Raw genomic sequence first — 24,405 nt, 5'->3', positions numbered from 1 at the left:
CCCTACCCCATAAGCCATCTCAGTCAAGTGGTACACTTATAGTGATGTTTTAGCTATCGATAGATTATGGTAAATATTATGTCTAAAATTACACTCACCAATATGCGACATGCATTGTACTGACTCCCAAGCCCCGCTGGCGTCACATTTAGGTATGAAAGTTCCTTTGCCATATTTCAGAGCGGCTGCTTCGTTCTTCTCTCGAAGTCTTTCACAAGGACTTAGCACTGTAGGAAAAGTATATGAGTGAGCGGGTGATGTTTCTGATTTTAATTAAATCCAAATGGTCGTAAGAAAATAGAAGTTCTAAAATGCTATAATGCTTAAAATAGAGAAGATAAGTAGTTAAAGTTTTAAATATGACTTATGCAATAAATAATGAAGATAGATAAATAAATTAAATAATAAGATCTTCCATCCGAATTTTGGACACGCAACGGTGAATCTCCACAGAATTGGGCAAATCTCAACAAGTTACGGGGTGCAACGCCACCAACTTTCCAAGTGAGAGTTTCTAGATAGAAACCCAATAAGGTTTTTTTAACCTGAACTTGGATTACAAGCCTCATGATCATCAGCCGAACAAGGTAATTCTAGAAGACTAACAAGGCAAATGAAATGATAAAAACACAACATCGTGCAGTTAACACTTGTGCAGTAGGTAATAAAAATTCATACAGTAAAAAGTGCATTTTGTCTTGTATTACCGTAGTAATAAAGTAATCAGATGTTCTGCAAAGAAAGCATGGTTGGTTTGGTATCCCATATTATATTAGTTGCTAGCTAAATATAAAAGTTACCAACAATAAAACATATGAATAAATTCACAAATCATATATCATGCCTTCTGAGCCGTTCATTTTCCTCCTGCTCTTCTGTTTTGATAATTTCCCCTTTTCTTTCTTAACTGTTAAAAAGAATACAAGTCAATCTCTAATACTCGTTAATACCTACTCGCAAAAATCATTGTATCCGACTTTCTTGGTCTATATACTAAAGTACCTACTTGCTCCTTATATATGTATAGGTACACAGAGACATTACGAGTATCGTAAAAAGAAAATGGCCGAAAAACAGCATACAATCATAAGACGGCACAACAGTACCTACTTACATCCGGGTTTATCTCCCTAATCGTCATCTCAATTACCTATTCAATTATTATTTAATAGCGTATCGTACTATTATATTTGTGCAAAGTCCATGATGTATAATGATTAATGGCGTATAACAAGCTAAACATTTTTTAAACTTAATCCACTGGAACTAGACTTGGAACGTGCAAGTGTGAAATATGGGATGATTTTACACTCATTACGGCTGGAGGATCTCGGGTGTGCTGTTGACAATTTTTGCCTATTGTGTACAATTATTGCGTATATCTTACTTTTCATATTCGAAACGTACAGATTTATTTGGTCATCGCGGATTACGGCAAAATATCTTAAACTTGTTGTACATTTGTGCATTAATAATTTTTCCTAGAAAATCAATGTCATAAAAGTCAAAAGCTCAGTACAGAAAACTAAAATACTTAATCTACCGCAACAAGATTGGATCAATAAAGATATAATTAATAAAATAAACAGGAGAAATGAAATTTGGAGAAAAACAAAGAAAAATCCTAATAATACAGATATTCTGTCGAACTTCAAGAAAGAAAGAAATGAAACTTTTGAATTAGTTACAAAGACTAAGAACAAATATTATTTAAATTTATTTGAAAAATGTAAAACCGATCGTAAAAGAACATGGAATCTTATTAATACTCTATCTAATAATAAAATCAAAACAGAATGTGCTCCTCCAAAACTTATGACTGAATCCGGTATATTAACGGACGGCAATGAAATATGTAAATATTTTAACACCTTTTTCGTTGAAATTGGTCCGCAATTAGCTAAACAAATTCCATTAAATTATCACACTAATACAATATGTACTCAAGCGAACCAAGAACTTTCGCAAAAGTTATTTGAATTTACTCCCTGTACCGTAGAAGAAGTAATGAAAATAATAAATAATCTTGATTCAAATTGTAGTTCTGGTATAGACAAAATCAATACGAAAACTATTAAATGTATAAAAGATTATCTGTGCCCGTCACTTGTCAATTGCATTAACCATTACTTAGGCAAAGGCCAATTCCCAGATGAGCACAAAATAGCAAAAGTAACGCCTATATATAAATCTGGAAAGAAGTCAGATGCCAGTAACTATAGACCAGTTTCAGTATTGCCGGTAATTTCAAAAATTTTTTAAAAGATTATTTATAACAGACTAGATCTTTATCTTAACCAACAAAATTTTCTTTTCGAGCGGCAGTACGGGTTTCGCCCAAAGTCAAATACTCTATCAGCTACAATAGATCTCGTGACCAAAATCAAAACGAACATAGATTCAAAAAATATTGCTCTCGGTATATTTATTGACTTAAAGAAAGCGTTTGACACCGTAAGCCACTCAGTCTTATTAAAAAAACTTATAAACATAGGAATTACGGATACTGCGTACAAAATAATTGAGTCTTACCTAACAAATCGGTCTCAAATTGTAAAAATTGGTAATTATCAAAGTGATGCTCGGCCAATTTCTTGCGGAGTTCCTCAGGGCTCTATACTAGGGCCTCTTTTATTTTTAATATATGTCAATGATATTAGTAATTTATTGTTACATGGAGAAGTCAGTTTATATGCCGACGATACATGTATATTCTATTATGGACGCTCAATCGATGACTTAATAAAATTAGCACAAGAAGATCTCAACACTTTGCATGAATGGTTTCAATATAATTTACTTACTGTCAATACATCCAAAACAAGCTATGTTATTTTTAAAGCAAAAAACAAAAAAGTGCCGGTACACAATCCACTTACAATAAACAATTTAAGAATTAAACAATCTACTGAAGAAAAATACTTAGGTTTAACGATTGACAGCCAGTTAACGTGGAAACCGCACATAAGTAAAGTAAAATCAACATTGTCATCTCTTCTAGGATCGCTATATGGTATAGTTCGATGTCTCCCACGAAAGGTTCGGATAAACATTTATAACTCACTCGTTAAACCTCATCTTGATTATTTGATAGAAATATGGGGCAGTGCGGCTAAAACTAATTTAAATTGTTTACAAGTAATCCAAAACAAAATAATAAAAATTCTTTATAATTACGACTTTCTTACCCCCAGTAGAATTATTTATACGGAAACTAAATTAATGAATATCCTACAAATGTATTACTATAATACATGCATATTAATTAAAAAAATTCTATCAAAGAAAATTCATTCAGAATTATCATTTAAAACTAAAAGGGAACTGGGATGCCGACCTTTGCGTAACGCTGATAATATCTCTTTAAAAGGAGGTTCACGCACTAACTACGGTACAAAGAATATAACTTTTGAAGGAGCACAAATGTTTAATAAATTACCTACAGAAATAAAAAATATTACTAAGATAAACATTTTCAAAAAGAAACTTAAAGATTTTGTGATTAAAAATATCTGAATCGGCTCGTGCAATGTGTAAGAGCATTGTCGGGTACATTATAGATATTTAGATATTAGACTACCTTACCCGCTACTATTTTACGATTGTGTTGTTTCTTACCGCTGTGCCGAAAGATAAAATTTGCTTATATTAAGTTTATTACTGTAATTTCTCATTAAGTGAAATTTGTATAATTTCTTTTGAGAATAAAATTCTTTAACCACAAACCTTACCTGGGCACACTGAGTTACATTCCTCCTTGGTGCGGAAGTTGTTATGGTTCCCGGAGCAGCCATGGTACTTGAACCGCTCACACCGGTTACGTTCGTGGTTGAAATGCCAACGCGTTGTGTTCAAACCTTCTCCACTATCACAATCGCCTTCGTCTTTGCTTTCAAAACAGACCGATCCTGAAAAAAAAATCCAGGTGAATTGCTTCCACTTATTGCCTTTTTATAATTTTACTAGCCTATAACAGCGTAGAAGGGAATTGATTCAACAGTTTGCTTTTGCATGGAAAAAAGGATCTAGCACAACGGGTGGTCGAAGTCACCCAGATGGTGTGGGCGAAATTGCTTGCGGGAAATTCAATCCGAAATGTCCCACTTATAAGACAACAGAGCTCACTACACCATCAAGTAACCGAACTCTTAAAGTGATTACTTACGCGGCTTAGGACAGCAGACCGAAGGCCTTGAATCATGAGGTGCAAATCGACAAGCATGTGTGTATGGACAAGCGGCAGCATTGGGTCCGCAAAGTAGAGCTCCCGATCCATCGGGAGCTTGAAGTGGCTCTCCTTCAGGACATTGAGGGGATGGAGAGCAACGCGCCAGTGGTGGACAGGATTCTCCCTGAAAATCAAAAGCATCTGGAGGGTAGTACCTACTATTTGTTGCTTAATCTCATAAGTGACAAAATCATAACTACTGGACTAAACTGTGTTACCCTAAAGAAAGCCAAAAGGATGACATACCATCTAATGCAATGACTGATGCTACCTTTGATGTTGGAGGAGCCACCCCTGTTGTGTGGATGCTGCCATCAGACAACATGCTTACATAATGACAAATATTTATATGATTCACTACTCTATCATTCACCACTCCGTGCAAAACCTGTCGTCTAATAGACGCTTTAGTCACTGCTCCGAATTTAATATCAAAATTGATAAGCTCTCATTTTATGAAGGAGAGAGAGGAAAGGTTATGATTGGAAGTCTCGAAAAATGGTTAGAAGGATACCTCACAGTCCAAGGGTACAAGTTCGCATGTTTCATCTTCCCTGCATTTAGCTTCAGCGCAAGGGTCTCTGCAAACACATGTAGGGCATCCTTTGTTGTCCAACAGTCGGCCGTGGGGGCATATCTCCTCTACATCACATCCAGGGTCGGGGCAAATGGCAGGCGCATCACAGTTTGGCGTAGAGTTTGTTGATCGAGTTCCTGGGACCTGTCAACAATTTTGGTATAGGTCAGTTATGCGTAATAATAATAACTTTGATGTATTAAAAAATGCATATATAATAGGCACTCCTACGTTGTAACTGATGAATTCCATGGGTATAGAAGAGCAGATTATCATTGCACAGATGCATTGTGGGGCATCAATGCGCGTTATTGTAAAAACACGTATTTACAAGGCGTTACAGTTTAATTTATGTTGCTTTGGATGCTAGACGTTCCATCGAATTATTTTTAGTTACTAAAAATTGGCGACACCCTATCTGACAGCACATGTGTACGATTTGTATTAGGTAGCTTATTTAGAATTCTACGATTGAATAATATCCTAGAGTACCTATTATACAAATGTTATGGATACTTACTTCATTGCCCGCAGTATCTACACACCAGCACATTTTCTTGCTGGAGCCACGACATTGTACTTGAGCGTACGTTCCATCCTCCTTGCATTCCGGCACCCATGTCCATGCCGGAGGGTTGCCGCTCTCTGCTGCTGTGTGTACTGCTAGAGCTCTGTAAAAATAAAACATGCATTAACTTATGTAAAAGTACATGTGAAAAATACTGTTAACCGGCAAATGTTGTACACGATCATGTCAAATAACGCGACACAGCACGTCACTAAAACCAATTTCACTCTCATCACCTGAGTGACTCCCGCTATGGCAAATCATTACTTTCGCGAACACCCAAATTTTGGAAGCAACTCTCTTCGGCGGTGTTCTTGTTATAACAGTGATATGGGGTAATTTAAAGCTTAAAATAAATTCTTAAAAAGCTTGCAACGCATTGATGTCTTCTGGTGCAGCAAAATATGATTTTGTGCGTCGGTAATTGCTTAACATAAAGTGTAACCTTCTCTTTTGCTCGCTATTAACGTTAAAAAAAGGGCTACAAGGGCTAAAATTTGATTGTCAAAATGTTCTCAAGTCACAGTTAGTGAAAGTGAATTTGATATTTTCAGGCAGTTAGGGAAAGATTTTATTTTGAGGAGTTCACCTTCGTTGCTGGCAAGCGGTCTGATGTACCACGGAGGTGCAGGCGGTGCCGCAACCGGTCGCGCAACAGCGTTGTTCCGCGCCGCACTCTGCGTCCGATCTGCACGCCCATTCGCACGCACCCGTCCAGGGTACTAGGTATGGACATTGTCCTGCTTTACGCGGTAGACCTGGTAAAAACATTGTTTTTGCAAACATTGAATTTATTAAAATATAACAATAAAAACAGAACATCAGCTAGGGTATGGTGATAAGATATACCATGGCAATATCGTGGATAAGAGCGAAAATAGAAAAGAGTTACCTTTCAGGGATTTTTATTCATCTTTTTATATAAATGTATACTTACATGCAGGTACAGGAGGACAGTAGTCCGCGTCACAAGCAACGTCCACCAGGGCACAAGCACGCCCACTAGGACAAGTTACACCGACGCAAGGATCTCTGCACTTGCATGTTGGACATCGGCCAGCACCAAGCTCGAACCCGTAGTCACATCCCATTCGGCACGTTAGATCCAGACATGACAGTTCAGAGCGCACCCTGAAAGTGAATTCATATAGTCAGAGATGGAACGTAAACAGGTGCAAACAGGTACAGGCTACAGATGTTCTATTTCACGAAGACCATTTGGCTATGTCTGTGTGAGTGCTGCGACGCGGTGTACGTTACGCACACAAATGCATTTACAATTATAGGTACACTCACTACTAAAACAAAGTTGAGGACATCTATATCACATGGATTAAATGAATCAGTTGATTTTTCATCCCTTTTAGTTTCAGTGATCCCACTCTGTGAAAAAGATTGAGCCTATGGATTACTGGCATACATAGTATGGCTCTAGTCTCTACATCTCAGTGCATAGAGCAATACATGTTTGTGTGAGACAGAAAATATGACTACTGCTATCGGTTTTGGGTGCCGAGTGCCGACCATATAATTGCCGTTCCAGCCACTTTATTAATTCAAAACGACCAATTTAAATTAGAGTATCTCACTTTTCACAATCAATAGTTGAAGAGTCGTTAGTTCTAGTGTCTGGTATCTCTGTGCCGGATGAGTCGACACACCAGCACCGTCCATTAGCGCACTGCTGAGGAGTGAAAGAGCCATCGGGTTGGCACGTTGGGGCTGGGAGTGCCAACTTCATGCCATCAACAGTTCCTTCCATCTTCTCGTCAAAATCGCGGAGGTATTCGCACACTGTGAAAATACGAAACAGATAAAAATCGGTCAAGTGCGAATCAGACTTGCACATGAAGAATTCTGTACCATCGTACATCGTTATGTAGAACTTTTTTAAAATTTACATGGCGGTCTTTTTGAAATTTGTATTAGGATTTGTTGAAATAGGTACGTACGAGTAGGTACATACTCTGCAAATACAAAATTTGAGCTCTCTTATTGTGGTCCATGAGACCCATGATCAATAGTGAGCTGCTGATAGGTTGATGATGATAGTGATTTTAGTGAAAACAGATATCGGATTTTCTACAACAAAAAGAAAATCAACAACTGCGACATAGGCCGTTGCCGATGGGGCAGACGTGTTATTGAGTGGAGACCGCGTACCGGTAAGCGCACTGTGGGACGAGCTCCAGCCCGCCGGACCGATGACCTGAAGAAGGTGGCAGGGAGCGGGTGGATATGGAAGGTGGAGGACCGTGTTAAAAACTTACTAGTAGGTATATCATCAATACGCTCGGTCTGCAGACGCATCTTCGCGGCATCTACGCAAACTGGACCGCATTTGTCAGTAGAACAGCACACCAGGCCTTCGTCACAAATGCCCTCCGAGCAACTGATAGTTGAGTTCACACTGCATACTGCCTCCGCTTCCGGACCGCAGGATTCGAAGTTGATCTTGAAGAATAACAATAGTTTAAACCGGAATCAGCTTTCCAGCGGTGGAAGCATGCCAATGTTGCTTCAGCATAAACTAGTCTTTTCTTAAGAGTTATTTCGCGTGAATTTAGGTGTTTAGAAATCGGGAAGAAATTCTCAAAATATATTCTTCATCCATTGTCAAAGAAAACAAAATTTCTTTCGAGAAATACGCTTGTCAATCAGTCAGTTTTCAGATAGTGATGATAATTACATTCTAGATAAACGTTTTTCTAACACAACATTACAGTAGTTTTTAGAGACAAGGATTTTATTCAAGAGGTTCTTACCTCTAAAACCTCAGAGTCAGTAGAGTTGTCCACAAAGTTAGGATCTGGACAGCAGACAGCGGCGCCATTTCGTCGTGCTGTTGTGCACACATGCGCGCTGGGACAGTCCTGGATTGTACCACATGCCATGACCGAGCCTTCCTCATCGGTAGCTGGAGCGCCTACTTCACATGGATTGTCATAGGAGACTTTTGGTCGACCTGGAATCAAATACTATTGAGTTTTTAGAGTGTCAATTTTAAATAGATTTTATCTGTGAAAATATTATAAGTAACTATAATAATGTAGTAATTTTGAGACAGCGGATACCCTGTCCGACGGTCCCGGCTTTGAAGCCCCTTTGATTGATGTGAAGCCCTGACTACTAGCTGCTATTATAAGTATTATGTAGCTCTAACCAGTTGCTAGTCCGTCAAACCCAGCAACTTGCCAACTGTAGTTTTGGTAGTTCGTTAGTTCAGTATTAAATTGTATATTTTGTAATTATTTTCTAGTTATATTGAACAAATACCTACTGGGAATGTGCTGAGAAAAATTTAATTATGTATACTTACACACAGGATATCCAGTGCACAGCTCGCCCGAACAATCAGCGTCACGCACTCGAACACATTCTTCCCCATCATCACAGGGGAAGCCAGCACAAGGGTCATCACATTCGCAAGTCGGGCAGCCATCGCTACCAGTTTTATAGCCATATTCACAGACCCCAGCGCATAGAGCCCTGGTGCAGGAACTCAGACTGCGTCCACCGGATCTGGCAGGTCGAGGAGTCGGGGAACAGCGCACTGAATCTGATGGACCCATTGATCCGCGGAGTTTGTTGCCATCTGTATCTACGCACCTAAAAACAACAAGTATTTATTTAATTAAAAAGCTTTGGTTGACAGGATTTGTAATACAAGGAACAGCTTTAAGATGGCGTTCAAAATACATAGCGCTCTTCTACTATTACCTACGTCCCAAATTGTCGTACTCCGCAATGAGACGTGCTTCATGCACCTTATTGTCATAATCGCTTACTTTTGGATTACGTAAAATGTAAACTTCAAATAAAAAGGACAAGAAACGTCAAACTTACCAACAAACCAGTCCATTTCTCGAACATTGCTTCGAAACAAAGGAGCCATTAGCACTACACTGTGGCACATAACCTCTACCCTCCCTTTCACTAACAACCAACAATTCTGCCAGCATCTTCTGCTGGGTACACATGGTGACATTATAAGGTAGGGTACAGTGTTTTCCACATTCTCCGCCGTCACAGCATTTCTGCATCGAAGGACACTCCAAGTCATGCGCACAAGGAGTGCCACAGTCAAGGTCTGAGGTCGATGGTTTTGGACAAGTTCCAGCTTTCTGTAACTCTAGGGATGCGGGGCAACACACCCCATAGTCGTTTCCTAGAAAGGAATAGATACATTTTACTTTTATGACTGAGAGATATTCAAAGAAAATACCCCGTAGGCCTGTAAGTCCGCACAGGTCACGTCAATGCTGACCTCTGCTCATGGCATAATTTTCATTTAATTGATGTGCCAAATCTTGGTGCTGACGTCACAAACTATTTTCTATTTGAGTACATAAGTATATTGATGAATATGTTGCAGCTCTGGCGGCTCTTGCGCCTCTTGTAGTATACAATAAAAGCTTTTGTGGAGAGCGTTTTGATTAGTTTGATTACCGGATTATTGGACCGATTCCTACAGAAATAATAAAAAATAATCTTCGAATTTATTATAAACAGAACAAGTCACAATAATGATTTCATTGTGCGTTTCCTTTATAAGTACCGGGGAAAACAATGGACAATCGAACAATAAACACAGTCACACCATACCTGACTCAACCAAACATCTATACAGCGGTGGACAGTTTGGTTTTCCTGGATCCGTGCCGCACAGGACAGGCCTGCTAGTTTCCGATATCAAGAGCGGTTCTCCGACTGGGCAAATGTTTTGTAAACTACGTCCTCTTTTGCCTGAAATCAGATGAAATGTTTATATTTGATTAGTTGATATTAAATTATTGTTTGCCAGCCCTAACAAGTCAAGCCAATTTATGGTGGAAGTGCGTTAGCTTTGAAGGGGTTCTTCCGTATGGCAGTTCATAAACCCTTTGATATCTACGCAGGATTGCACTGATACACTAAACTGCTTGGTATGGACAGAAACACCAAACCTGATATAAGCCAATTTATAAATAGTGTTACCGGGAAACTAAAACGAGGATCTCGGCCTAGGTTAATGACAAAGAATACCACAGTCAGCACTCGAAATTATTTGACCAAATAGAACCGAAAAGTCACTTTTAACTTGGTTAGATTTGGGTAGCTAATTAAATATTTCCTTCATTAAAATTCAAATTGTACTTACAAGTTGGTACAGGCGGGCAAGGCGGCCTCAAACATGGAGTTTCCTCCAGCTGGCAAGACAGTTGTCCGGGACAGGTAACGCTCGAACAGGGGTCCCTGCACTTGCACAAAGGACATCCACGGTTGTCCAACTCGAAGCCCAGAGGACACAGCATTCGGCAAGTATGTGCTGCACATGGTGCTGAATTTGTGCAGTTGACTAGACCTGCTGCAGGCGCTCTGGTTCCAGGCACCTGTGAAGTATTATTTATTTCTTACCTAACCTCGTCTCTTATCCTCCTATATACTTTAGAATTTACGTTAAAGCCTTCTGGATCTATAGTAATGTGAAAAAGACGATTGCTAGAGGCGAGGTTTTTCCATAATTATGTACAGTGATCGCTTGAGTGCCGATCTTTGTTGATGTTATCAACATTAATTAATCGGCGTGCCAACGGCCCAATCATGCGTGCTGCGTATTCAATACCTAAACTTGCGATGCTAGTTTCTCGCGATTCTTGCAAGTATTCTTCTGAGTCGGAGTTTAGGTACCTAGGTCTATTCAATACAGGGTGTAACCAGAACGCTAACAAAACTTAGCGTTATTATTATACTACTTAACACTATCCAATGCCAATAACCATTTGCCTTATCTTGTTGTTTTAGTTTAATTTTATAGCGCGCAAAACTAGGTTTAATGCCCTACCTACGGCGTGGCACTGACTTCGAGTGGCCTATTTACGGAACGTTCGTTAACCTCTAGCGTCAGTCAGATGTTTTATTTGCAATTTTTTTTTCGTAGTTTTTTATTTATGGTATCTTATCGGTAATCATCAGTACTGTCACGGTCTGTCTTCGTTTTTGCTAGTGTTCTTGTTACAACCTGTAATAATCTCTCGAATCCACTCCCTGAGAGTTCAGCTTAAAGGTTGTTTAATAGAGCGTTGTTTACCTCAAACCCTGCCGCGTCCACACACCAGCACGTGCTAACAATCTCGTTGTCGCACTGGATTTCCTCGAACTCGCCATCAGTAACTTTGCACCTCGGTGATCGCAATGACCGAATGGCACCACGTCCGCTGCGGGTGTTTTCCGCTGCGAGGGCACGTGATATCCGCTCTGACGACAGTTTTATGTTTTCACAACCTGTTGGGAAGATAACACAAAGATTTTCATTCGTCGTCATGTCGTTTTCAAGACAAAAATATATAAAAAAATAAGTACAATAGTGACGTATTTTAGGTGGGCTTTGCGTTGGGACATTTTTTGTATAATAATATGTGTGTGTGCGCGTGTGTATGTGTTTGTGACTCTGTGTGCGTGCGCGTGTGTCCCAAGCAATCAAAGAGTTCTTACATTCGTGATTTTTTAAAACTTAAGTGGGTACTTAAAATTCATGAGGACAAACTCAAAGCATTGCTACAATAGGTATATCCTTACCAGTGTAAAGTGGTTCAACGCATGTCCTCCCACAAGAAGTGTTGCAGCAGATTTGCTCGCCGCAGTCGTCGTCTTCGTGGCAGGGCGTCGCGCGCGGCGGGCACGCTCCGTCTTCGGCGGGACATCGGCCTCTTAGCTCGGCGCTTGCTAAGCAGATAATACAGGTTTTTGTAAGATAATGAGTATATTTCAATGATCATGGGCAAATAAATAGAGTTTCAAAATCGACACTCGACAACTGAGAGGACGGACAGACAACAAAGTGATCCTATAAGGGTTCCGTTTTTCCTTTTGAGGTACGGAACCCTAAAAAAAGAAAGAAGAATTGACAATCGTCTTCTGCAGTGGCACTAGACAAAGAGACCTATAGGTACTTACCTAGCTAACTAGATACAGTAGTGTACGTCGATCTGTTGATGAACTGCATAATTCAGTCGAATATCTTCCGGTTTATTAAACGCTTTTTTGCTTTAAATAAACCGACATTGTCTATTTTCCACCAAGGGCAAGGATACTGGATAATGACGTGATGATATGCAGGAATATATGCACATTTAGTGTTTATTTTATTTAATTTATTTAATCATAATCTACAGCGTTTACCACATATTTACGAATATTTAAATTTAATATTACGAAAATGAAGAGAAAATAATGGGCTCAAACTTCAAACACATCCTTTTGCTACGCACTGTGTCTTTTCATTATTGCACTAGAGGATGCCCGCGACTACGTCCGCGTGGATTTAGATTTTTATAGATCCCGTGGGAACTGTTTTTCGGGATTTTCCGGGATTATAAGTTGCCTATTTATTACAGGGACGCAAGCTACTTCAGTACCTTTCATACAAATAGGTTAAGTGGATGGCTCTTTATCAATCCCGCGGGAACTCTTTGATTTTCCGGAATAACTAGTAGCCTATGTCCGTCCCCGGGATATAAGCTAACCCTGTACCAAACGTCAGAATCGGTTACACTGTTGGGCCGTGAAAAGATAGCAGACAGACAGACAGACAGATAGACAGACAGACACACTTTCGCATTTATAATATAGTATGGAAGTATGGATTATTCGATTCGACCGATTGTTGCTTACCTCACTCGTATTTCCACTCATTTCAATACCTAATGCATTAGATGAGCCTGTTGTGGCTATAAATTGTGAGTAGTCTCGTGTTAGTTGATCACCTTTGAAGTTACTGTAGCGGTAGTAGTTAGGGTAGTAAAGCGATAGTTAGATAGGTATACCTTGTTGTATGAACAATAGGCTCGCGCAGAGCAGCGCCGCCCTCACCGCTCGCATCGCCATCGTAGCATCACACGATCTTCCTCTGCAACAACAAACAAACAGTCAAGACCAATATTAAATATTAAAGTCACAAAACGAGTTTCAGTGTTAAATCTATAGAGCATATTTTAACTTTGCTTGACACAGTTAAAATAAGACAGAGTTATACGAGTATCTATCTTTATGTAAATCTGTTTACATTTTAAAGCCTGAGCAAAGTCAAAGTGCGCTCGGTATATCTCAGCCGTCTTACTTTCAGACCAATCCATTAGTCTGAGGTTTTATTCTCCTCACCATTTCTTACCACCCCAAGGAAGGACTAGTCAATCGCTTAGCCAAGGCTTGGCCCAATTTGAAACTGTAATTCTGATTTGCAAAAAAAAATGGGAAAGATATGTCATCAATTTTCAGCTCCGTAGTGTATTTTACAATACTTTGCTCGTAAAGTGGCTTTATGCCTCTATTTCATCGTTATTAAACCAGTAAACGCAACAAAAGTATTACCACACAGTTATCGGTTTACAAAACAGTGCGGTAATTTCCATTATATACTCGTAGGTAGTAGCACTTAGTGGAGAGTTTAGCCAAAGCTTCGCTTTCCTGATGCGAAGTCGCTATTCTACGCCTTGGGACCCTAAGGTCTATCAGTTTTTCGAACTATGAGCCGTGCCCAATGCCACTTCCGCCTCGCAACCCGTAGAGTAATGTCAGTTAACCCTACCCTATGGATTTCGTCATTCCTGATTTGTTCACGTAGAGAAACTCCAAGCATAAGTAGTGATCTGCTCAGTGAGAGAAAAATCTTCTTACGAACATGCGGTTTATAGCTCATACTCAACAGTCAAACGCATGTAACTTTCCGAAAACGGCTCTCTACATTTAAAATTCACCTCGAGTCTACGAACGTGAATCATTAAATATGATTGCCGGGTCTTCAACCAAATGCAGCGGTCTCGAGGCCGTGTAATTAGTAATTACACACATAGTATTGGCCAATCGTATACTATTATAGGCGTTGCGTCGAAAGGTTAACGAATCGCTTCCACCAAAATATCTGCTTAGGTACCTTAGGTAATAAAACCCAACACTCACAGGCAACGCACAGTTTTTCCCAACGAGTCATACGAATTACGATTGAATGTGAATTGTGACCATCGATGGATGTGACTCGTTGGGAAATGCAGAGTTCCATAAAGTAGGTGAGCACTAAGAACGATTAGATTATCTATCTAGATATCATCATCTAACCAATCGCGTTGACCTTATACTGAGCATGAGATTCCTCTCAAAATGAGAAGGACTTATGCCATTAATCACCATGCTGGTAAAATGCGGATTAATGTCAGACTTCACACACCTTTGAGGAAATTGTGGAGTACTCCCAGATAATACCTACTCATTTAGACTCCCATGGTATAATAATAATATTATATCAAGATGCATTTTAGTCGACACGTCATGGATAATGGTCTTAACTAGAGGATACACCACCATAGACGTTCCTGCGCTCATTGAGCCGGCAGGGATTAGTCGGGATGATGGCAAGAGACCTGATGGATTGACGCTGGTTCCCTGGGAACGGGGACGGGCGCTAATGTGGGACGCAACGTGCGTTGACACATTGGCCCCGTGTCATATCAGGGAGACAGTATCAAGACCGGGAGCCGCAGCAGAAATAGCTGAAAACGGCAAGCGGCGCAAGTATGCCTCTCTTATTGAGAGTTACATTTTTGTTCCGTTTGCCGTGGAGACCCTGGGGCCATGGAGTCTTAGTGCAAAGAAATTTTTACGAGACATTTCACCGCGTTTAATAGCCTCATCGGGTGACAGAAGGGCTGGCTCATTTTTTGCGCAACGGATCAGCCTGGCTGTCCAACGCGGAAATGCAGCCAGTATTCTTGGCACCATTCCACACGGGCATGATTTGTATAGTAATTAGATAAGGCTAGCTTTAAGTTTTATTGTAATATTTTTGGATACACTGACTTGGTGATAACTTTATGGTTTATTCCATGTGGACATCATGCAGAATAGAATATTACGTACCTATAGTCGACATGTCATTATGGCTTAGGTTAAGATGATATTAGGATACCTATTAGATGTTATCCAATCCAACTGATATCTGCCAGATTGCACCAGTGATTTCATTAATAAGTAATTACATCGTAATTCGTAAGGTGTGCGGCCTCGTGCCAGTTTGATTTCGAAGACGGTTCGCACTGCGGTGCAACTTGGCCGCTTGTTATGATGCTTCTGAATTCTAAATAAGATAAGCACATAGATACTTAATGTTAATGGAAAAGTATCGGCTTTACACCGCGGTGTCACAAGCGCACTTGCAATAATAACAAGTGTAAATTAAAAATTTATAACACCCCCGACAAGTGAAGGTTACAGTAACTAGAAAAGAGCTGATAACTTTCAAACGGCTGAACCGATTTTCTTGAATTATAGCTAAGAACACTCTCGATCAAGCCAGCCACCTTTCAAACAAAAAAAACTAAATTAAAATCGGTTCATTAGACAGATACACAGATACACAGACACACAGATACACACGTCAAACTTATAACACCCCTCTTTTTGGGTCGGGGGTTAAAAATAATTTGACCTCATATTTTGACAGAAAATATCTCTAGCATGGCAAATGAACGTTCTGAAACGCTGAACTAAGGACAAAAGAATAGCTTGCATCCTAAGACGGACATAGGACACTTTTTTCCCGGAAAATAAAGGATTTCCCTCAGGATTATGTAAACATGCTGAATCCACGAGGACGAAGTCAAATTATCTACACTATTATAATGTCAAAGAGGTAAAGTTTGTTAGTATGTTTGTAGGGTTTAATCTCTGGAACTCCTGCACCGATTTTGATAATTCTTTCACCAGTAGAAAGCTACACACATATTCCTGAGTAACATAAGCTATATTTTATTTTCAAAAACATTAAAGGTCCCTACGAAAACTTTAATAAGCTATACGTGCGAAGCCGGAGCGGGTCGCTAATAAAAAGTATAATCAGTCAGCTTTGATATTTCTCATAAGTTTATGTGATTTTGTAAAGTGGTGATAATAAAAAAAAAATACCCGGCTGAGTTTGTTGTGGGCTCTTCTCAGACTTGGGCGCGTTTGGAACCCTCGTAGCTTTAGTTTTAAGTAACGTAATTAATTATCACCACTATATCTTACAAGTTTAACAATTTCGACCATCAAAAGGAGTACAATTGTACCTACTTTGAATAAATGATTTTGACTTTGACTTTGAATAAGTAATTAGTACCTATACGTTAACCTACTAGAATGATGCGCGTAGGTTCAAATTATAATGCACGCGCGTAGGTGTTAAGTAGTCCTTACAATACAAGTATGAGCATAATAAGATGAGTCCTTAATTTCAATTCGAGTATAATGTATTCCAATACATAATCACGGTTCTCGGAGTCACTCCATTGTTTGCTTATCGTACATTATCCGAGGAGCTTGAATATGACGTAATGCTAAGTGGAGCATTGTCATCATGCTAATAATGTGTCGCTTTCTCCTGTTTATGCTAAACAATTATCTCCTGAGTATATCACGTAAGTCGATGTCGAAGAGCAACGAGCCTAGTCCCTGTGAAAAAGGACCCGGGGATGGATTTGAATCTAGTCGGGCGGAAACATCGCCTAAGTACGTGAGTATAGCTGGTAGGTACATCTATATCTATACTAATAAATAAAATTGGAGTGTCTGTCTGTAATTTCGAAATAACTACCTCATATTAAGCTCATATGGTTATTTGAACGATACCATAACTGAATCACACGTTTTTAAAATTTTTGTCTGTCTGTCTGTCTGTCTGTCTGTTTGAAAAGGCTAATCTTTGGAACGGCTGAACCGATTTTGACGGGACTTTCACAGGCAAGTAGAGGATTGACCAGGGCGTAACATAGGCTACTTTTTTAACCGACTTTCAAAAAGGGAGTTGTGTTTTTCTACCTATGTACACCGAAATCTCCGAGATTTCTGAACCGATTTGCGTCATTTCTTTTTTAATCGATAGAGGAACTTTGCGACATTGTTTCATAAAAAATTTGGAGTCCAACTCCTCAATCCTGATGCTGCAGGGGATCTGACCAATCCACGCGGGCGAAGCTGCGGGCATCAGCTAGTTCTATATAATATGATACACGCTCGCCAGTCCGTTGAGGAACAAACACAGGTTTTAGTGGGAGCAAGCCCGACATAATCCCTCCGTTTCCCCTGACGGAAGGGTATGCGTTAGGCATTTCATGTGTATAAAAAAATTTACCTTCTATATTTAAAATAGAAATCACTCAGGATAGGTTAAACATTTAAATTATCTTCTGATTTGGACGACCTTCCTTGCACAGTGGTGAGTGGCACAAAATTCGATTCACGATTATTTTGTTCTTATTACTAATTTGGAGAGGAATTTGTACAGAATTTCAGAGAGACTGTATATCGGGCTGAAATCTATAGAGACTTAGACTTTGCTCAGACTTAAGACAGAGTTACAACGAGACAGAGTTATATCTCTAGTCTGTATAAATCTGTCTCGTTTTAACTCCGTCCTAAGTATGAGCTAGGTCAAAGTAGATAGGAAGTGCACAGGAAAGCAATTAAGGTATGTCTGCCAGTGGCGGTGAAAGGAGTTGTAAAGCAAGAACTGTTCTTAATAAAGTTAAAAACTAAAGGGTTATTGCCGTTCTTGACTGTTGTAAACGGGCCGCAGAATTAATTAAAAAGGTTCTTTACGTGTTCGGAAACGCTTATGACGCAAGCTTTTCAAGTGAGTGAACTCTACCGTAGTGACGAGTTGAGGTACCTCGTGACGCAATAATGTTAGCGTGCGGAGTGAAAGGCGTGACGCGGCCGGCGTTGCAATGAAACTTTCTTTCCAAATATTGGGAAGGAATCTATACTTGTGTGTAAATATTTGGTAAATATCCAATCTGATTGACTAAGCAACGTTACACAATATATAAATTTTGCGGCAAAATCGAAGCATTGACTTATAGGATATACAATAGTTAATAACCATATTCATCGATGATGTTAGGGGTTCCCTAAAGAGCGCCACCATCTAGCCACTTCCCACCAACCTCTTACTTATATTACTGCACATTATTATTAAGTAGGTAGGTAGTTCGAAGGCTCCTTTATTCTTATATTTCCGTTAAAAAAATTGGTAGTCAGTAGGGACTACTGACAGAAGAGCAAACGTAAAAACTATGAAGGTACTAGGTAGGTACATACTTTACTTACCTAATAGAAATTTTTTTATTCCAAAGAGATACTCTAACCTCTTGTAATTCGGCACAGAGCTTTGAAAGTGAAAATGAGTGCAATAAATAAACACATTTGCAGAATTAGAAAGTGAAGTGAGCCGCTTCAAATATGGAATACAAAACGAATCTGACACAGAACTTAAATGGCTGGTAATAATTTCACTGCAGTTCTTGACCAAAAGTCAAAACCTCCTGGGTCACTGACCTTTGGACTAAAAAGGTTACATATTTACGTTTATTATTCTAGTTAAACTTGGTTTATTTACTTTATTTAAAAAAATAAGATCAAGAGTTAAGACCGAGTCTTCGTCCTAGTATATTCCCCGAGGTTAATATGGATTTTCTTACTAAACTCTAATAAGGAATACGTCTCTAACGAAACGGGTCTGACAAAAAGCAGCAAGACCGTTGACCTTTAGACAAAACAAAGTTATGGTCTGTCTGACTGTAAAGTATGATTTATTCAGCTTATCTAAAATAGCAAATTATAAAAAATATTTAAAACTAAGATAACTAGAGACAAGAAGTGTTTTTTTGTCCTAACTTCCCCTAGCATAACTATTCCCAGTATCTAATGAATCAATTAAAACAATGTTCAAATAACTAGCTAGAAATTAGCCACTAAAATGGCTACTTAGGTATTCTAAGGACAATATACAATTATGCAAATAACTTTAAAAATAGTCTTCAAAATATGAACTTACTTATTTAAAGATAGGTTTGGTACCTATTTATTAACGTACGAGTAGGTGCATACAAAGAAAAACTTTAAAATGTTTTTATGTATCAACGCAAATGTTTATTTATTAGACCGCATAATTTCATAAGTTAAATGTGTACTTTGTTCTGGTAAACTAAAATACATGAAAGGCTTTTGTAAATTGTAATGTAAACAGTTGGGTCCCTAACATTAACAGTATAATTTCGCTGTCGCTGAAAGTTCTCAAAGTGCCAAAGTTTTCGTACGTAGCAGGGGTTAACAATTTAATGCTGTAGTAAACTTTAGAATCTCTTTTAATGGACAATAGTGAAAAGTTAGTTATTATTTTGTTTATATTTTGTACAACGGAATTTTCAACTGATGAAAATAGTTTGTACTAGACGACGACGTCTTTATCTGCCTGAGTTTAAGTTTTCTAAACATCCCGTGGGACTCTTTTATTTTCCGGGACCAAAAAAAGCCTGTCTTTCTCCGGGATACAAGCTATGCCTGTCCCTAATTTCGTCAATACCGGTTAAACGGATGTGCCGTGAAATTTAGTAATTAGATGGGCAGACCACTTTCGGATTTGATCTAGTACAGTGTAAATTAAAAAATTATAACACCCCCGACAAGTGAAGGTTACAGTAACTAGAAAAGAGCTGATAACTTTCAAACAGCTGAACCGATTTTCTTGAATTATAGCTAGGAACACTCTCGATCAAGCCACCTTTCAAACAAAAAAAACTAAATTAAAATCGGTTCATTAGTTTAGGAGCTACTATACCACAGACAGATACACACGTCAAACTTATAACACCCCTCTTTTTGGGTCGGGGGTTAATAATATTATGTGCCGTATAGATGATTTGTTGGCAAAATCTGCTTATTTATGGGCCCTCCAAAATCATTAACGCCATCTCCAACGTGGCAGAGTTTTTTTTACAGCTAGCTGGGACAGACAGAATAAGATATGGGAAAATCAGAGGGAGGGAGTCTTTTGCGCGGTCGCATCGTAATTCGTAACAGTACAGGTTAATTTAGATTTTATTATATTTAGTAATAAAAAACATTATAATATAGGTATACAAATAAAATCCTGCTATGAGATATACTTACCTACTAGTTTTAGCCTAATCTATGAGCTCATCACTTTTAAAAACATCAATGACGAAGTGTATTTATAACGATAATCTATTCAAGAGGCTCATAATATAATATGCTCATAATATTATTTGACAACTTTACTAAAATAAATGCACTTTTATGAGTGTATAGTTTAGTACTAGTTGTGAGGTTATCATGTAAGCTACTTCATCATCATCATCATCAGCCTGTGGACCTCCACTGTTGGACATAGGCCTTCCCTATAGAGCGCCACCACACCCGGTAAGCTACTTACGTGAGTAAAACTTACAGGTGTATCCGCGGCCTAACATGGATTTAGCCTAAGGTTTTTGGACTATCCTTATCAAGTATCAACAAAATTATGACAGCTTATTGTACCTTCTCCGAAGATTTCTCCTTGCAATCAACGGAAGCCTCATTTCTTGTGAACTAAGTTTCTCCAATTTCATTGTTACCATCTCATCCTAGATAATCGCATTGATTATTATTATGAGTAACTAGAAGATGCCCGCGGCTTCGCCCGCGTGGATTTCTGTTTTTTAAAATCCCGTAGGAACTTTTTGATTTTCCGGAATAAAAAGTAGCCTATGTGCTAATCCAGGATATTATCCATCTCCATTTCAAACAGCCAAATCCATTCAGTAGTTATTGCGTGAAAGAGTAACAAACATACACACACACACACACATACAAACTTTCGCCTTTATAATATTAGTGTGATATTATTAATCCTATGGCATGTTATTAGGTTTTCTCTAATCTCCGACATAGGTGGAAATAATATTATGAACTGACTTCGTCCGTGTGGATTTAGATTTCTAAAGAATCCCGTGGGAATCCTTTAAGTTTTCAGGATAAAAATAGCCTATGTACCTAGAACGTGATATGTAGATACGTTTTCGGGATGCAAGCTGTAGCAAGATGTATATAGCTATAAATTATTCATCCACCTGGAATGATTCGGTTCTACTTAGTTATTCCTGCGAAACCTATAAATTTTCCGGGATGTGTTAATTCAGGGTATAAGGACATATTATTATTTACGATTATTATCATCTCAATAATTTATGGATTCAGATGCAGCTAAAAAGAAAATTCACTGTTTGGTCTCAGTTTAGATAAAATATATGTTATGCTCTGATTAAGTATTTATTTTTAACAAAAATATAATAAATTTTCTTTTAAGTGCGTAATGATTGTACTTGTACCTAACATTAGTAACGCTCGTTGCTTATTAGGTTTATGATAAAGGCACAGATGACCTACTTCTTTTTCACCGTATTTTCAAAAAACTAGCAATTCCAATAAAATTCTTCTTCTTTTAAAAAACCTAAATCCGCACGTTTTTATTTGAATTTTTTATATTTGGAACAGCTGGTCGACTGTTATGTAGAAAGCTGCATCAATTATTGCATTTTTAACCCCCGACCCAAAAAGAGGGGTGTTATAAGTTTGACGTGTGTATCTGTGTATCTGTGTGTCTATGTATCTGTGTATCTGTGTATCTGTGTATCTGTCTGTGGCATCGTAGCGCCTAAACGAATGAACCGATTTTAATTTACTTTTTTTGTTTGAAAGGTGGCTTGATCGAGAGTGTTCTTAGCTATAATCCAAAAAAATTGGTGCAGCCGTTTAAGAGTTATCAGCTCTTTTCTAGTTTTCTTGTAGAAAAGAAGGTTACATAACCGTTAGGTTTATAATGTTATGTCAATTGACAAAATATGTCAAGCTGTTAAGATGGACGTTGCCTTGATACATAATTATTTATTTGAAAATGATGTTTTGGAAAACTCAGATACTTTGGATCGTAGGCGCGGAATGGTCCAAGAAAATCGGTTCAGCCGTTTGAAAGTTATCAGGTCTTTTCGGTCTTTTCTAGTTACTGTAACCTTCACTTGTCGGGGGTGTTATAAATTTTTAATTTACACTCGTTGTATGTTTTAATTTGTATTTTTTTTGTTGGGGAAAATAATCCTTATAATATTTCATTTATTTATGGGGGAGATGTTTTGGGTATTTAGCAATAAAAGTTAGTTGTCATCCTACATATGCCATTCATTGGCACAAAATCCTCGACCTCCGATCAGGAGTGATGTTAACCACTAGGCTATCACAGCTTCAGGTTGAGTATATAGCTGTTATATTATAAGTGTAGGGTATACGGGGTATACGATTCAAGTAGGTATCCTATAAATTGTGTGACGAACGCCTTGGGTAGGGCTTATCGCTTACCAGCAGCAGCGCCTGGAGCGCGACGCGAAACTTAAAGACAAATTAGGTACTTGCTTCGAGGATAAATTATAACTTTCTTTGTTACTTTCATGGAGATAAAACAATGTTTATTGAAGCGGTTACTATAATAGTACTAGTTTAATTAATAATTATTTATTAAGGGTGGTTTTGAGTATTTTATTGTCTGTTCCGTTGATTTTAGAATTATTCTGAGGCCTGTTCAATATAAATCAAATTCAACGAGGCCACAGACAGATACACAGATACACAGATACACAGATACACAGACACACAGATACACAGATACACAGATACACACGTCAAACTTATAACACCCCTCTTTTTTGGTCGGGGGTTAAAACATTTATAAAAACTAAATGTATTGGTACGTATAATTTATGTGTAGATAAGCCAATTGTGTCATGAAATAAACTCGCATTTTCACCAAAAAAAAAATTTTTCTATTACATTACAGTACTACTATTCTGTTTATCCAGTCACCATAGGATATACAGATGTACCTACTCGGAAACATAATATTAGGTCCATACATAGATAAAAGTACCAGTATATAATATTATACCGTGGATCAATGTACTTGTATGATATATCTACGCTACCAAATCTCTAAACGAACGCAGATAAAATAATATATTTTAAATCCACAATAATCGCATTGGTGAAGCGGATACTTTCTCCTTGACTCATGTCGTCATGCGACATACCGCACGAGTGAAACCAGTACGTTTAGAGAGTTCGTAATAATTATCGTGACCATTTATTTTCATTATGAGCGGCATAAGGGTAGGTGGATACTGGTACTGATTATGTTGGCAACAAAATTTAGAGTAGGTATTCGTATACTCTTCTTACCAATGTAATATGAAAAGGACAGACACAGTGTGACAGATTTAAATTTAATTTAGAGCTGTCAAACCTCGTGACTTTAGCTGCCAGCCGCGAGCCTATTGTTTAGATTTGTAGCGTGCACTAAAATTTAGAGCCTTTAAATGTAAAATTCCTGATCTGTCCCTTTTTTAGCAATATTAAAAGTAGCAGGATACAGATAAACTAAATTTAGTTTAGAGAAAAACAACAGAATTGGCGCCACTAGTTAGATAAATGCCTTATTTACAACACATGGTGACCGGTCGTGATAATATAATGCTGGCTTTTTCCCAAGTTACTAGCCTTTTCCAGCGACTTCTTCGGTTTTTTAAGGTCCCGCTGAAATTTTTCAAAAGAGGAACCTGTTTTAGCGGGAGTCTACGCTATAAAGAGAAACTACGTATAAAAGCTTAGGTTTCTAGACCAAGCGGTTTCAGCTATAGGTACATTGAAAGTATTATATCAGTCTGTCAGTTTCTTTTTTAGACTAGTTAATTGGCCTGGCTTAGCTGACAAGTACCTCTAGTGCTTTTACTTCGTAATTTTGAAAGTTCCTTGAAACAACCAAGCACGTATCTTTGCAAGACTAACGTTACAATTTAGTGCATGTAGACTGTTATTAAAGTGATGATATTGCGCTATGCGGTTATTCAACGCTTACAAATTCCCCAGCTGTTGTTTGTATAACAATATCTTGATCTCGTGCGAGACGTGACTCGGTTCCATTGCGGTGGCAGCGGTAAACAAAAGTTACGGCCGTCGGCCCTGATTGCGCCCCTGAGCTTTTATGAATGTACGCTTTCTACATATTAGTTTACCTACAGCCCAGGGACTAGTTTATCCGGCGGCGGATCATGAGATCCTGGGTTTAAATCCTGGATTGGAGCAAAAAAGCTACTTATTGGGTTTTCTTTTCTTTTAAGAAATTCTCAGTAGCAGCTAGTT

General features: G+C 38.4%; 1 protein-coding gene across 3 annotated transcripts in view; it reads right to left on the bottom strand.

The window, feature by feature from the left end:
- Window positions 1-24,405, bottom strand: part of LOC123875362 (kielin/chordin-like protein) — a 59,775-nt gene that overhangs the window by 6,640 nt on the left and 28,730 nt on the right. For 2 of the 3 annotated variants that reach the window (XM_045921141.1, XM_045921142.1), the window contains exons 2-19: window positions 13,179-13,261; window positions 11,932-12,078; window positions 11,444-11,637; window positions 10,514-10,745; window positions 9,979-10,119; window positions 9,220-9,541; window positions 8,693-8,982; window positions 8,139-8,338; window positions 7,644-7,827; window positions 6,963-7,167; window positions 6,311-6,504; window positions 5,963-6,131; window positions 5,326-5,476; window positions 4,743-4,949; window positions 4,166-4,352; window positions 3,732-3,908; window positions 845-907; window positions 99-227 (exon numbers count right to left, since the gene is read on the bottom strand). In XM_045921141.1, the coding sequence (XP_045777097.1) occupies window positions 99-227; window positions 845-907; window positions 3,732-3,908; window positions 4,166-4,352; window positions 4,743-4,949; window positions 5,326-5,476; window positions 5,963-6,131; window positions 6,311-6,504; window positions 6,963-7,167; window positions 7,644-7,827; window positions 8,139-8,338; window positions 8,693-8,982; window positions 9,220-9,541; window positions 9,979-10,119; window positions 10,514-10,745; window positions 11,444-11,637; window positions 11,932-12,078; window positions 13,179-13,239 (3,253 nt within the window). In that variant the 5' untranslated portion in view covers window positions 13,240-13,261. The remainder of the gene's footprint in view (window positions 1-98; window positions 228-844; window positions 908-3,731; window positions 3,909-4,165; window positions 4,353-4,742; window positions 4,950-5,325; window positions 5,477-5,962; window positions 6,132-6,310; window positions 6,505-6,962; window positions 7,168-7,643; window positions 7,828-8,138; window positions 8,339-8,692; window positions 8,983-9,219; window positions 9,542-9,978; window positions 10,120-10,513; window positions 10,746-11,443; window positions 11,638-11,931; window positions 12,079-13,178; window positions 13,262-24,405) is intronic. The other variant, XM_045921143.1, reaches the window with a different exon arrangement.

Source organism: Maniola jurtina, chromosome 19 (genome assembly GCF_905333055.1).
Source record: "Maniola jurtina chromosome 19, ilManJurt1.1, whole genome shotgun sequence".
In the NCBI taxonomy this organism is placed as follows: Eukaryota; Metazoa; Arthropoda; class Insecta; order Lepidoptera; family Nymphalidae; genus Maniola; species Maniola jurtina.
This window is presented reverse-complemented; position numbering and strand designations above follow the sequence as displayed.